The sequence below is a fragment of the Myotis nattereri genome, assembly GCF_964212035.1.
Source record: "Myotis nattereri genome assembly, chromosome: 4".
Classification (NCBI taxonomy): domain Eukaryota; kingdom Metazoa; phylum Chordata; class Mammalia; order Chiroptera; family Vespertilionidae; genus Myotis; species Myotis nattereri.
This window is the reverse complement of record NC_138079.1, coordinates 112,515,726-112,528,948: the sequence shown is the minus strand read 5'-3', so window position 1 is coordinate 112,528,948 and position 13,223 is coordinate 112,515,726. Positions and strand designations below refer to the sequence as shown.

Genomic DNA, 13,223 nt, shown 5'->3' with positions numbered 1-13,223 from the left:
TCTTTTTTTTGTTAATCCTCACACGAGGATCTTTTTCCATTGATTTTTTTATGGAGAGTGGAAGAGAGAGGGAAAGACAGAGAGAAACATCGATGTGAGAGAAACATCGATGGGGAGAAGCCTGCAACCAAGGTACATGCCCCTGGCTAGAATCAAACCTGGAACCCTTTGGTCCGCAGGCTGACGCTCTATCCACTGAGCCAAACTGGCTAGGGTCTGAGTAGCTTTCTTAAGTAAGGTACCTCCTGCCCTTGGAGAGGACGCAATAGGTAGGACTTGGTTTTCTGAGTTTGACGAAGCATCTCTCTAACTTCCTCATGGTGAGATCTGGGTATGTAATGAACACAAACATTTTCTGGAAGGGAAGGAATTGAGGAAACCCCACCCTGAGATTTCCCCCCAAGATTCTGTGGGATCTTCTGGAAGACAACAGGCCTCTGGATACTAATCCAAGAAGGAAAAAGGCCGAAGGATGTTTCTAAAAACAACAACAAAAACAACAGCAAAAACCACACACCAATGGCCAACAAGTACATAGAGAGATGCTCAGTATCATGACCATTAAGGAAATGGAAATCAAAACCATGGTGAGATTCCACTTCACGCCCATTAGGATGGCTATAATAAAAACTTTTAAAATGAAAAATACCAATACTGGCAAGGATGTGAAGCAAGTAGAACCCTCCTATATTGCTGGTAAAAATATAAAATGATGCAGCCATTGTGAAAAGCAATTGGTGGTTTCTCAGTAAGTCAATCCTAAAATTTCCTTGTGACCTAGCCATTCATTTCTAGGTATATACTCAAAAAAATCAAAACTAGCTGTTCAAACAAAGACTTGTGCACACATCCATCACAGCTATAGTCACAGTAGTGAAAATGTAGAACTACCCACGTTCCCAGCAGTGGTGAATGGATAAACAAGGGTCCTGCTGTCCTGCGATGTGAAAGAATGCAGACACCAAGGCAACATCAGATGACCCCACTTACGTGAAAGGCAGATCCATTGACTGTGGGTCTGAGGATGAAGAACCGTCTGTTGGAACAAATGGATCCGTGGAGGGCAGGGGCCGAGGAGAGGAGCGTGAGCAGTGGCTGCTTGATGTGTGTGGGTCTCCTTTCGGGATGAAAGGCTTATGAACCAGATGGTGGTGGCGGTTGCCCAGCACTGGGAAGGCACTAATGCCACTGAACTGTGCCCTTTAGAATAGTTAACATGGTAAATTTTGTTCTGTGTATTTTTTCACAATTTTAAAATCAGGGTTACTGCTGCCTCCAGTGAAAATATAGTGGGAGAGGGGCAGCGGGCTCCCAGATTACCAAGAGAGAAGGCAGAGCCGACCATGGAGGAGGAGGAAGGCAGTGGGGGCTCTGGGCTGTGAGGTGGTTGATGGGGACCAGACTCAGTCCAGGTCTGGGGGATAGCTTGTGTCCTAGAGGCTGGTTGAGTGAGTGCCTCTAAAGAGTTGAAACTCAAAAACTTGCAGTGATCACAGTAGGAGCCTGGATCCAATGCCCAGAGTGGGAAGTCACAAGACCCAGCAGCAATCCAGAAGAGCAGGGGCTGGGCCTGACTTTGTAACCTCACCACACACAGCAGAACTGGGAGGAGCTGCCCCGCTAAGCAGCCTGTGGCCCCCTCCTCCCACCATGGCTGAGAGAGGAGTTTCTGGAGGTCAGACCTGCAGGTCTGAGCTGGGCTGAAGGCCAGGAGGAGGCCACTCAGGGCACTGGGGCTCCAGGTGGACAGGCAGGGCCACTGCCCGGAGAGCGAGGCCCGGCTTGCGCTACAGTGTGCGACCCCAGGATGGGTGACTCTTCCCCGGACACCAGGCTGCCCTCACTCCAGCGAACAGAGCCCCTCACACGGGGATGTCAGCGAAGGGGCAGTGTTTATCTATCTATATAAAAGGCTAATATGCTAAGTGTCCAACCATCCGGGTAATGATGTCACGTAGCAATGCCCCGCTTCCTCTTCTTAGCAACTAGCCTCACGTGGAAACACTTTACACTGTAACCAAATGTCTGTGAAGTGTTTCCCATGCCTCATCTCATTTGATCCTCACAGAAGTCCTGGAGTAGGTAGATAGGAGACTCAGTAGAATCCTATTTTCTTTTCATTAGCCAGAAAGTGGAGATTTAGAAAGTTTAGAAACTTGACCCGACTGAAAAGAAGAAATGGTGGACCTTGAAAATGACTTCAGGTTTTCTCACTGCGCAGAATATAGTCAAACACTGCTGCAGTTAAATATTTCACTCTTTGTTCTCCCTGCGTGGTCTACAATAATAATCTGCTTTGTGTTGATATTTACTGCTGTGTTGCTGACAGTTACCTGAAAGAGAAGTTCGGGTGCTTCACTGGGCTGGAAAAAGTTTAGCTACATCAGAAAGCAGGTCTAATTAAGCAAGTTTATCTATATACATAAAGCTGTTACTGGCACCAATCGCACACATGTGTTTGATCTGTCATTGTCAATTGTGAATTTGGTTGTTTTTGTTGACATTCTGAAGCTGAAAGAAAGTGGCGGCAGCACACGGAAGTAACAATGGTGATTAAATATGATTATAATAGTGATCTGGGTAGATATAATTATCCCTATGTAACTGAAGTTGCCGTCATATTCAGAAATGAAGATGGAGGACCTCCTTTTGAAAGGGACTTGCTCATTCATTGTAAACCAGATCCCAATAATCCAAATGCCACTAAAATGAAACAAAACAGTATCCTGTTTCCTACATTAGATGTAATGATGTATCCTATTCTTTTCCCACATGGTGAATGGATATTGCATTAAGACTCAGAGAATACAGTGTAATTGACAATAATACTAGATTCCATGGATAATGTCGATAAGGAAAATTTTCTCATCAAATTTCTTAAAAATATTACTCCTTCGGGAATGCGGTGTCTAAATTAGAATTGAAAGTAGGTGCAATTATCATGCTACTGAGAAATCTTAATAGTAAATGGGGTCTTTGTAATGGTACTAGATTTATTTTCAAAAGATTACAACCTAACATAATTTAAACTGAAGTATTAACAGGATCTGCGGTGGAGAGGTTGCTCTGATTCAAAGAATTGATTTGTCCCCGTCTGACACTGGCCTCAGTGTTAGAATAAGTTTAATTAATTTATCAGTCATTGTTTATATCAATGTTGTTTTTATATAATGTTTTTGTTCTTTTTATATCATGTCTTTGTTGTTTTTATATCATGTTGTTATTGTTTATTAATCAATTTATATATTATTTTCATATACATTTTACTAATTTTCTTTCATCTCTGACACTTCTATTATAGAGATAATTTTCTTTCAATGTGCATGAATTTGTATACTGGGCCACTAGTCTATACTAATAATAGACTAGGGCCGTCACAACCAGATGGACGGCAGGTCACCATGAGGGGACCCCGCCTGGATCAGGAGCGTGGCCGGCCTTCAAACCACTGGTAGCCGCTAGCCCAGGCCAGCCCAGCACCCCAGAGGGGATCCCTGCCATAATCAGGGGCGCTGCTGGCTTGCAAAATGCTGGCAGCCCCTTACCCAGGCCGGGGAGGTGCTGAAGGCTGGGTGTGTGCGGTGCAGTCTTTTAAAAATAAAGAAAGGGCAGCTTCTTGAAGTGCAGTCACTGAGGCAGCTCCATGCAGGCACACCGGGCCCACTGCCAGGCGCAGTAAAGCGGAGTCCAGGCAGGAGCAGCCCGAGTGTGTGTGGCCGGGTGGCCTTGGGTGTCCTGCAGATGGACGGACTGTGCTGGACAGACCACACTGGATGGTGCCGATGGGCTGCGCCGAGGGCTGCAGAGGTCGGAGCTGTTAGGGCAGTGGCTCGCGAGGTCAGCAAGGCTGGGGTGCCAGGTAGGCCCCATGTCTTTGGGCGCCTCTGGGGGAGCGTGGCTGTCCAGAGTGGGAGAAAAAGCCTTTTTTTTCCGGAAGAACGCAGATGGTTTAAAAGTGCATAGAGAAACTGCAGTGGTACCTACATGGCTATGTCAGTTCCCCTAGCCGCCGGTTGGTGCCCGACCACAGGCTTCACTGGGGGCGTAGGCCTGGACGTGGGTCAGGTTATGGGCCAGGACGTGGCCTTGGCAGCGGACTCACTCCCGGCATCACCTCAGCATCACGACTTTACGACGTCACCCGCAAGTGGCCATCGCTGCTAGTCTGTGGGCCCCGGTGAGCCGGCACCGTGAGTGCTCAGGGCAGCACTCTGTGTTTCCATCGAAAGGACACCGTATGTGATGGGTGCTGTTGATTCCTTAAGGTTGAAATGGAGCAGCCTGAACTTGCTTATGACACAGTCTTTTCTCCGTATTTAACGCACAGTCTTCTCGGGCTCAGGGAGCCAGCATCCACTGGAGCGCCAGCTTGGCCATCCCACACAGCCAGACGCCACCAGGAAGCACAGAAATGCCAAAGCCCCAACGGAACCCATCGCGAAACAGACCCCAGTTCACATACTGGAGCGGAAACAAGAAAACAGTGGCACCTGTTAGACCTCAGCTGGCACTGTGCCTGCGGGTCTGTCTGCAGGGTTCCTGCACCCTGGCCGTGGCCCAATGGCCGAGGACGCTCTGCAAACCTTGATTCTGGAGTTATGGATCTTAACAAGTAGGCAGGTGCACAAGGTGTAGTCGAAAGTGGCAAGGTTAGACTGTGTGTGAGTGTGTGCATTTATACACATATATGCCTATTTCCCCCAGTCTTTTTTTTTTAGTTATTTTATTTGAAATGTGACAAAATTAATACAAGATTTCAGAATTATAAGATCAAAACTTTAAAGGAAAATATTGGTTTGGTGCTTTAAAATAACATAAAAAGGAAGCATGATAGAGGGTACTCAAAATCTAAGTCATTTGCAATAAAAACAATCTTAAAATCTAAATTATTTTGCAAATGAAGAATGTCAAATTTCTACTTTTATTATAAAAAATGGACATTTTCAGACTACACATATAACACTTTAAAATATCCACCTGTTCATAAGTGATTCTGAAGGAACTGCTAATTCATCCATTTTGTGAAAATGCATTTTTAATATGGTCAACTAGATTTGGTTTTAAATAAGCTACGATTTAATGATATATTAACACTCTTTATGAAGTTGCTTCCTAAATCACAGTCCAAAATATCTCCACCACTTAGTTTGGCCTATTAGGTCAATTAAACATTGTAAAATCTAGCACTTACACAATGATAACTTGTCAAAGTATGAAACCTCACACTGAACTTCTGAAAATTTGAGTTTTGTTTACAATTATTAAAAATCAGAGGAAGGGGCATAAAGGATTAAATCACAACATTATGAAATGGGTAATAGAGAAGCCTGTAAAATAAGCAGGAAAGCACAGCAATGAGGCTGGTGTTTGCATATCATGTATGTGCTGTAGATTTAGGCACAACAAGTTAAGGGTTAAATTGACATTTTTAGTTCTTTATACCCAATGAATTTAAAATATAGCTCGTATTTTTCCAAATATATTTAACAATCCAATATATCTTAACTAAATTCCTTTTATAAATCAGCTTTTTTCAGCTTCTCAATTTCTACCTCTAGATTACTTCTCAGAGCCTTCTCTTCTTCCAAATCTTTCCTATAGTGCAAGCAATATGAAATATTCTAAAAGCAGAAGAAATTATTTTGATTAATTCATTAGATATTCCTATATGCATGAGTGAGTAATCTGGATACAGCTAGAAAACTCCCATTACATCGCCCAGAATATAAACAGCACTGCAAACAAACAGGCACAACAGTGTCATCCTGGGTAAGAAGCTAAAAGTGAAAGAAAAAAATACATATTTATATATATACACAAAAGTACATATCCCCTAAGTATAACGTAGTGACAATAGTTACTATAAAGCTAATTTGTCCCTCTCAAATAGTATATTTTACAGATTATTTGTAAAGATATCACCATATTTATAGCATAGATCTCTTTAAAAATAATACATTTCATGATTGAACTGCTGTGCATTGTGGAAGCAATGTATTTTCACAATGGTGTGAATTTTCCTTTTTATACAGATTCAGTAGTATTTTCAAGCAAACTAAAAAAGAAGTTTGCAATCCCAGCATGTAAGAAATAAGGCCTCTTTTCCCCCTCATATTGGCAAAGCAAAATATATTAAAAAAAATCACCCTCCCCCTGCTTTTCTATAGATATTATAGTTCATATACTCATATTTCTTTACCACAACATCAGTATTTGTTATTTTTAAGTAACAAGTAAATTGAAGTTCATAGTGTTGCCTCTGAATCCCCATTTCATTATAAATACTGGGTCTGTGCCTCTTCAAGAAGATAGGACAGCTTTTTTAAGCTTCTCAATTTCTACTTCTAGATTACTTCTCAGAGCCTTCTCTTCTTTCAAATCTTTTCGTAGTTTTTCCAGTTCTTTCCCGTGCTTCTTTTTCAGTGCTTCCACAATGCACAGCAGTTCAATCATCTCAGCTTTAATTTCATCCAGGGAATTTTTTTTCCTCATCGTCTGCTTCTAATTTAGCTTTGATTTCTAATGGAGTTAAAAAACTAGCCGCATTTGGTTTTGAAGGACTTGGAGGTGTTGAAAGGTACAGAGATGGCTTTGGAGAGTTGCAAGAATCCTTTTTAAATTCAGATGGCTTTATGTTGGCACTATCTTCTTCTTTGGGTGACTTCAAGATTTTTTCTGGGCTTTGAGTTGGAGAATGCCCGCCATTGAAGTGGCCAGGCAACCTTCTTCCAGGCATCTTCGGTCTGTTTGCAGTGAGATGGAGTAAGTTTTCTGAGGAAGCTATGTCATCAAAATTCACAATATCTATTTCTTTAAAGCTCCTAATTGTAAATGAATCTAGATCTACTGATTTTGGTCTAAGTGGTGACTGTTCAGAATCTAACTTTGGTTTTGATACTGGCTCAGTTTCAAATTTTGATGAAATGGCAGGCACTTCCCCATTAATCCTGGCTACAGGTGGTAGTGGAGGAACTGGTTTCTCAGGTCGCTTTGGGTACACTGTTCCAGAAGATCTCAATAAATTATTGGCTTTGGTGGGTGGAATAGGCTTCTTGGGTAGAACTTGTAGAGCAGCTGGTTTAGAAGGTTTCTGGTCCAGCATGGATTTTTCATCTCTTTCTTCAGGCTTTACAGGAAAATACTTTTTCTCTGTAGTTATCAGCTCAGGCTTTGGGGCTGGACCCTTAGCAGGAGGTGGTGGTTTCTTTGGTTTTGGAAAGTCCTTATCCAGTTCATTTAACTGAACAGCAAAATTGTCTGGAAATACTCCTTCTTTACCATTAAGTTCATCCTTCCACCAGCCAGTTTCTCCAGTCTCCTTACTTATCAAGTGGATTATGTCTCCCTCTTTAAAAGTAAGTTCATCTTCATTAGTACCTTCATAGGCAAATAACGCTCTACAATATTCCTTAGCTTTTGTTTTACCTTCAGTGTCTGATTTTGTTATCTCCGTGTTCTGAGTTCTGGATCCTAGTGACTGCATGACTGAGGGCTTCTCTGATTTTTCCTCTTCTGTTTCACTACTGGATGCTCTTGCCCTAAGTTTCACAGAGCCTTCTTTAAAAATATCTCCAAATCCAATCCCTCGAATTTCCTTTGGCTGTGTCACTGATCCGGGTGCAGTTTCATTCCCATTCCCCTGAGAGGAGAAAGATAAGGTGGGCCCAGTCCAAACAGATTCTGAATCCTCCTGGGCTTCATGAGTTTCACCATCATCTGTTATCTCTAATTCTTTCACAAAATTTGAGGGAAACAGTCCCAACTTATTGTTCAGGGTTCCACTCCACCAGCCTTCTTCTACCTCATCATTAATATCAATAATATCTCCCACTTTCAACTCCAGTTCATCATCATTTTGTGGAATGTACTCAAACAGAACCTTACATTGCCGCTTCTTGATCTTTTTTTTTTTTTTTTAATGTTTTTAGTTGGCAGATGTGGCTGAATTCCTCCAGCTGGAAATCCATAGGTGCTTATTCGTTGTACAAGACTTGCTACATTCCCATGCCTTTCCCGTCTGATGGGCAAATTGTCATCCTTGGATTCTGTTCCTCTCTTAATTTCCTTAACAAAATTATCCGGAAACATTCCTCTTCTCCCATTTAGTTCTCCTTCTAGCCATCCTTCCTCCTGTAGTTTTTTCACATTCCTGATGATTTTACCAACTTGAATAGTTAGTTCATCATCACGCACAGCATCATAGTCATACTCCACAATATAGTCAACCATGCTGGGGCCCTGCGGGAGAAGCCCGGCGACGCCGCTCCCCAGCCTTTTTCCGAGCTGTTTGAGAGCATGCTCTACACATGACAGGCTGCCCGGATACTCCCCTGTGTACTTCCCAAAAGCAGACACTCCTGCATAACAATTCTCCACCGAACCACGTGAGGAAATCTCCATTCAAACAGTATTAAGGTTCAATCCACAGACCCCATTTGAATTCTGACAACTGTCAACAATGTTCCCCACTCTCCACCCCCAGGATCCCATCCACCTAGGATGGGTCCTCTGTCATTCCTGTCCCGGACAGTTTTTCAGTTTTAATTAAAAATCATAGACTTAGCCCTTTAAAAAAATTTAAATAAATAAAAATAAAGAAAGACCCACTGGCGCTCTAAGTTAGGAGCCAGTGGTGGTCCCAAATTGGAGAGGGTGCAGGCTGGGCTGAGGAACAGCACCCCCCCTCCCCCCTCCCCCCTGTGCATGAATTCCGTGCACCAGGCCCCTAGTAGTTCTATAAAGAGCTGAGTCAGGAGACTGTTATCCTGGGGACATATTCTCCAGATGTCTCAGCATCTGGAACTTTAACTTATCTTTCAAAAGAAAGTGGACACACACCAACATGTATAAATCAGTCCTTTAATCCTGAGAGCCACTCAAGGGGCGCTGTGGAGAGGGAGAGGGTGAAGCAGGCGGGAAGGGCGAGTGGCTCTCCTGTTTTCTCATGGGACTTCCAGGTCCTCAGGGCTGTGCACCTCCTGCACCCTGCACAGGCTGGTGTCTCCCCTGGAATACCATCAACCCCTTCTTCCATGGCTGACTCTAGTTCATCCTTCTAAACTCAGCCCAGAGCCCTGATTGGTTTGGCTCAGTGGATAGAGCATTGGCCTGTGGACTGAAGGGTCCTGGGTTCAATTCCAGTCCAGGGCACATGCCCAGATTGCAGGCTTGATTCCCAGTAGGTGGCATGCAGGAGGCAGCCAATCAGTGATTCTCTCTTATCCTTGATGTTTCTGTCTCTCTCTCCATCTCCCTCTCTTAAAAACAAAACAAAACAAAACAAAACAAAACAAAAACTCAGCCCAGAGGTGCCTGCTCCATGAAATGCTTCCTCCCACTTCAGGTGAGTGCAGCGCCCACTGGTGTCCCTTACCCACCCACATCCTTGCTCGCACCTTACTGGCTGGCCCTCCTGTGTGCCGTGTCTCTCACTGCATTCCTCCAGGATGGCCAGGACAGCCTGCCCACATCCAAACCCTAGTCCCACCCCATTCCAGTCTGTGACTCAGTCTCCGTGCCTGTGGAATGGGGATCATCATTCCTGCCTCAGTGGGTAGTTTTGATGATTAAAATTTCTAAAACACTTAAACAGTGCCTGGGACATACCTGCTCAATAGATATGAGCTATAGTAATAATGAAAATAGTAATTATAATTACTTCCACTATCCCCGTATCTAATGTCCAGCTCAAACCCCATGTGTACAGTAGGCACAGAGCTGTGGTGACATGGGGACCGTGGTTAGCCTGGGCCACTGCCCTGGCCTGCAGGGGCTGTTGAGCGCTGAGGTGTGTGTGGGTCACGCTGAGATGTGCTGTGAGCACAGCCCACCGTGAAGGCAGCACAGAAACTGACAGTGAAGTTCAGTCATGCTTTCATATTGAGTGCGTGTTGAAATGACATTTTGGATCTTTTAGCTTAAATAAAATATATTCTTAAATATAAAGCCAGAAGCTTGTTTTAACTTTTAAGAGGATACTGCAAGGAAATCTAAAACTCCATACGTGGCCCCATTATATTTTCATTGCACAGCCTGGATCTAAGGTGTTCCCCACCCTCTGTTAGAATTGCAAAGCCTCACGCCTTATTTATGCTCTCACTTTATGTAAACTTTCGGAGCAGAGATGGCTTATTGGAGCTGGAAGCTGTCAGATTGGTTTGTAGGGTCCCACGCGGGGCTAACAAGCTGAGTTCACCCAAGCGGAAGGGGACTAATGATTTTGGGGGGGTTCAGGTTCAAGGGGGCTCACGCTTTGGGGGGTTCAGGTTCAAGGGGGACTCATGCTTTGGGGGGTTCAGGTTCAAGGAGGACTCACGCTTTGGGGATTTTTCAGGTTCGCTGTGATCCTGAGATCCAAGAGCTGCGTCAGTGGCAGAAGAAGCTGCGCGAGGACAAGCACATCCGTGAGCGGGTCAGACTCTTCTGGGCCAAGCAAGAGCAGAAAGGTGGGCTGTCGGAGCGGAGGCAAGGCCTCATGTCCAGAGAATCTGACTTGCTGTTTCGGGATGGGCCCAAGGCACCGTGTGATTGCTGAGGTCCCTGGGTCTGACGGGCAGCAGGTTGGACACTGACGAGGGGCTGGGCCCCAGTTGCTTTGTGCCCTTTACCACGTGGGCCCTGTAGGTCTGAGCGCGGAGCAGGAGGAGAGGCCCGCTCATCGTGAGCACACTTGCTGTTTGTTGTGCTATTTGTCTTCACTGCTAGTGTGAGCTCCAGGCAGACAAGACTTTCCCTAGTTCAGTACCTGCCACAAAGTGGGCCCAAATGAGTACTGGCTGAAGGAGTGAGTGAGTGAGTGAGTGAGTGAGTGAGTGAGTCAACAGGTGAAAGAGTGAGTGAGTGAGTGAATGAGTGAGTGAGTGAGTGAATGAGTGAGTGAATGACTGAACAGGTGAAGGAGTGAATGAGTGAATGAGTGAGTGAGTGAGTGAGTGAGTGAATGAGTGAGTGAGTGAGTGAATGAGTGAGTGACTGAATGAGTGACTGAACAGGTGAAGGAGTGAATGAGTGAATGAGTGAGTGAGTGAGTGAATTAGTGAGTGAATGAATGAGTGAGTGAATGAGTGAGTGAGTGAGTGACTGAATGAGTGACTGAACAGGTGAAGGAGTGAATGAGTGAGTGAGTGAGTGAGTGAGTGAATGAGTGAGTGAGTGAATGAGTGAGTGAGTGAATGAATGAGTGAGTGAGTGAATGAGTGAGTGAGTGAATGAGTGAGTGAGTGACTGAATGAGTGAGTGAGTGACTGAATGAGTGACTGAACAGGTGAAGGAGTGAATGAGTGAATGAGTGAGTGAGTGAATGAGTGAGTGAGTGAGTGAGTGAGTAAATGAGTGACTGAACAGGTGAAGGAGTGAATGAGTGAGTAAGTGAATGAGTGAGTAAGTGAATGAGTGAATGAGTGAGTGAGTGAGTGAATGAGTGAGTGAGTGAATGAGTGACTGAACAGGTGAAGGAGTAAGTGAATGAATGAGTGAGTGAATGAGTGAATGGTGAACAGGTGAAGGAGTGAGTGAGTGAGTGAGTGAGTGAGTGAACAGGTGAGTGAGTGAATGAGTGAACAGGTGAAGGAGTGAGTGAGTGAGTGAGTGAGTGAGTGAACAGGTGAGTGAGTGAATGAGTGAACAGGTGAAGGAGTGAGTGAGTGAGTGAGTGAGTGAGTGAACAGGTGAGTGAGTGAATGAGTGAACAGGTGAAGGAGTGAGTGAGTGAGTGAGTGAGTGAGTGAACAGGTGAGTGAGTGAGTGAATGAGTGAACAGGTGAAGGAGTGAGTGAATGGTGAACAGGTGAAGGAGTGAGTGAGTGAATGAGTGAGTGAGTGAGTGAGTGAGTGAACAGGTGAGTGAGTGAGTGAGTGAGTGAACAGGTGAGTGAGTGAGTGAGTGAACAGGTGAGTGAGTGAGTGAATGAGTGAACAGGTGAAGGAGTGAGTGAGTGAGTGAGTGAGTGAACAGGTGAAGGAGTGAGTGGAGTGTGAGGCTTCAGTGAGTGGCCAGAGCCCTGATGCAGGCGTGCGCATCAGTGTTCTTGCCCGACTGTCCCTTGTGAAGAAGCTTGAGCTGTAACTGTGACCAACCAACTGCGTTTCAGGCCGGGGCGGGCAGCAAGCGTGCTGCTTCCGATTGGTGCTCACTCTTGTGAGCTGGCTGATTCTGGTTGGCTGATGGAGGTGGTGTGCCATGTGGCAGGGAGCAGACAGTGAGTGCCCAGCAGCCAGGGCAGAGCGAGCATTCTCCTCTGGATCCAGTCAAGAGGATACCAAGCAGGACGGGGTTCAGTAGCACCCTAAACACATCCCCAGACCTGCGGGGCGTGAGGAGGGCAGTCTGCACGCCTGAGGAATCAGTCAGGTGGTTGTGGAATCCCGTCACCTTCATCTGGGGACCCTGCCCCAGCTGCCTCGTCGCACCTTGGGTGGCTGTGTGCAGAATGGGACTGACACCAGCATCGTCTCGGGTGGGTGTTGAAGGGTCACAGGAGATGATCTTCAGAACAGGCCCTGGCATGTGGTTCCCATACATGTTACTGCCATGATGAGTATCATTGAGATACCCATGTGCTTTCACATCACAGGGGTTGCTTTCTGCCACCTACTCAGCTCCCTGGTGTCCATGTCAGGACTGGTCTGTCCTTTTCATCCTGATGCCCCAGGCCTGGCATGGAGCCTGGCACAGAGCCTGGCATGGAGCAGGCAGTCTATGTATACTTGGTGGATGGATCCCTGGGTTCCAGTCTGCAGATGAAGAAATAGAGGCCCAGGAAGGTCGAGGGACTCGCCCAAGGTCACCCGCAGGTGGGGAGCGCTTCCTGTGCTCAGTGCTCTCACACATGCCTGAGGGGAGAGGCAGAGACAGGACACCCTCCTGGGTCTCCATCAGACCAACCCCAGGAATCCCCTGAACACAGCACATTCTTGTCCAGTTTCTGGGCGTCAGGTTCTTGCTGTTGTGTGGTGTTGATCGAAGCCCCCGTGTAGGAGCAGGGGACCGCCTGCCACTAAGCGCCCATCGGGTCCTCGCGCTGAGTCATTTGTCAAGTTCACGCACTGCAGTTACTTCCTGTTTTGATCCTTAGGAATCTGGGTTGCTAGCGTGGAGATTGAGAATAGAAGTCCCCAGCCAGGGTGGCACTGTGGTTAGACCCCCAGACCTCTGATGAAGCCATTTGAAAATGAATGGAAACATATGTTAGTCCTTTAGATTTGCAAAAAAAAGACAGGCAGAG

General features: G+C 45.6%; 2 protein-coding genes across 3 annotated transcripts in view; one reads left to right on the top strand and one right to left on the bottom strand.

Moving 5' to 3' along the window:
- IQCK (IQ motif containing K) overlaps nucleotides 1-13,223 on the top strand; it is a 123,160-nt gene that overhangs the window by 85,388 nt on the left and 24,549 nt on the right. For both annotated transcript variants that reach the window (XM_081089397.1, XM_081089396.1), the window contains one exon: nucleotides 10,334-10,445. In XM_081089397.1, coding sequence (XP_080945523.1) covers nucleotides 10,334-10,445 — 112 coding nt within the window. The remainder of the gene's footprint in view (nucleotides 1-10,333; nucleotides 10,446-13,223) is intronic.
- Nucleotides 6,301-8,229, bottom strand: LOC308517636 (CD2-associated protein-like; the record flags this gene model as incomplete). The annotated part of the gene is given in 3 exon segments (XM_081088860.1): nucleotides 6,301-6,486; nucleotides 6,488-7,915; nucleotides 7,918-8,229. Coding segments are annotated over 3 exon segments (1,926 nt in total).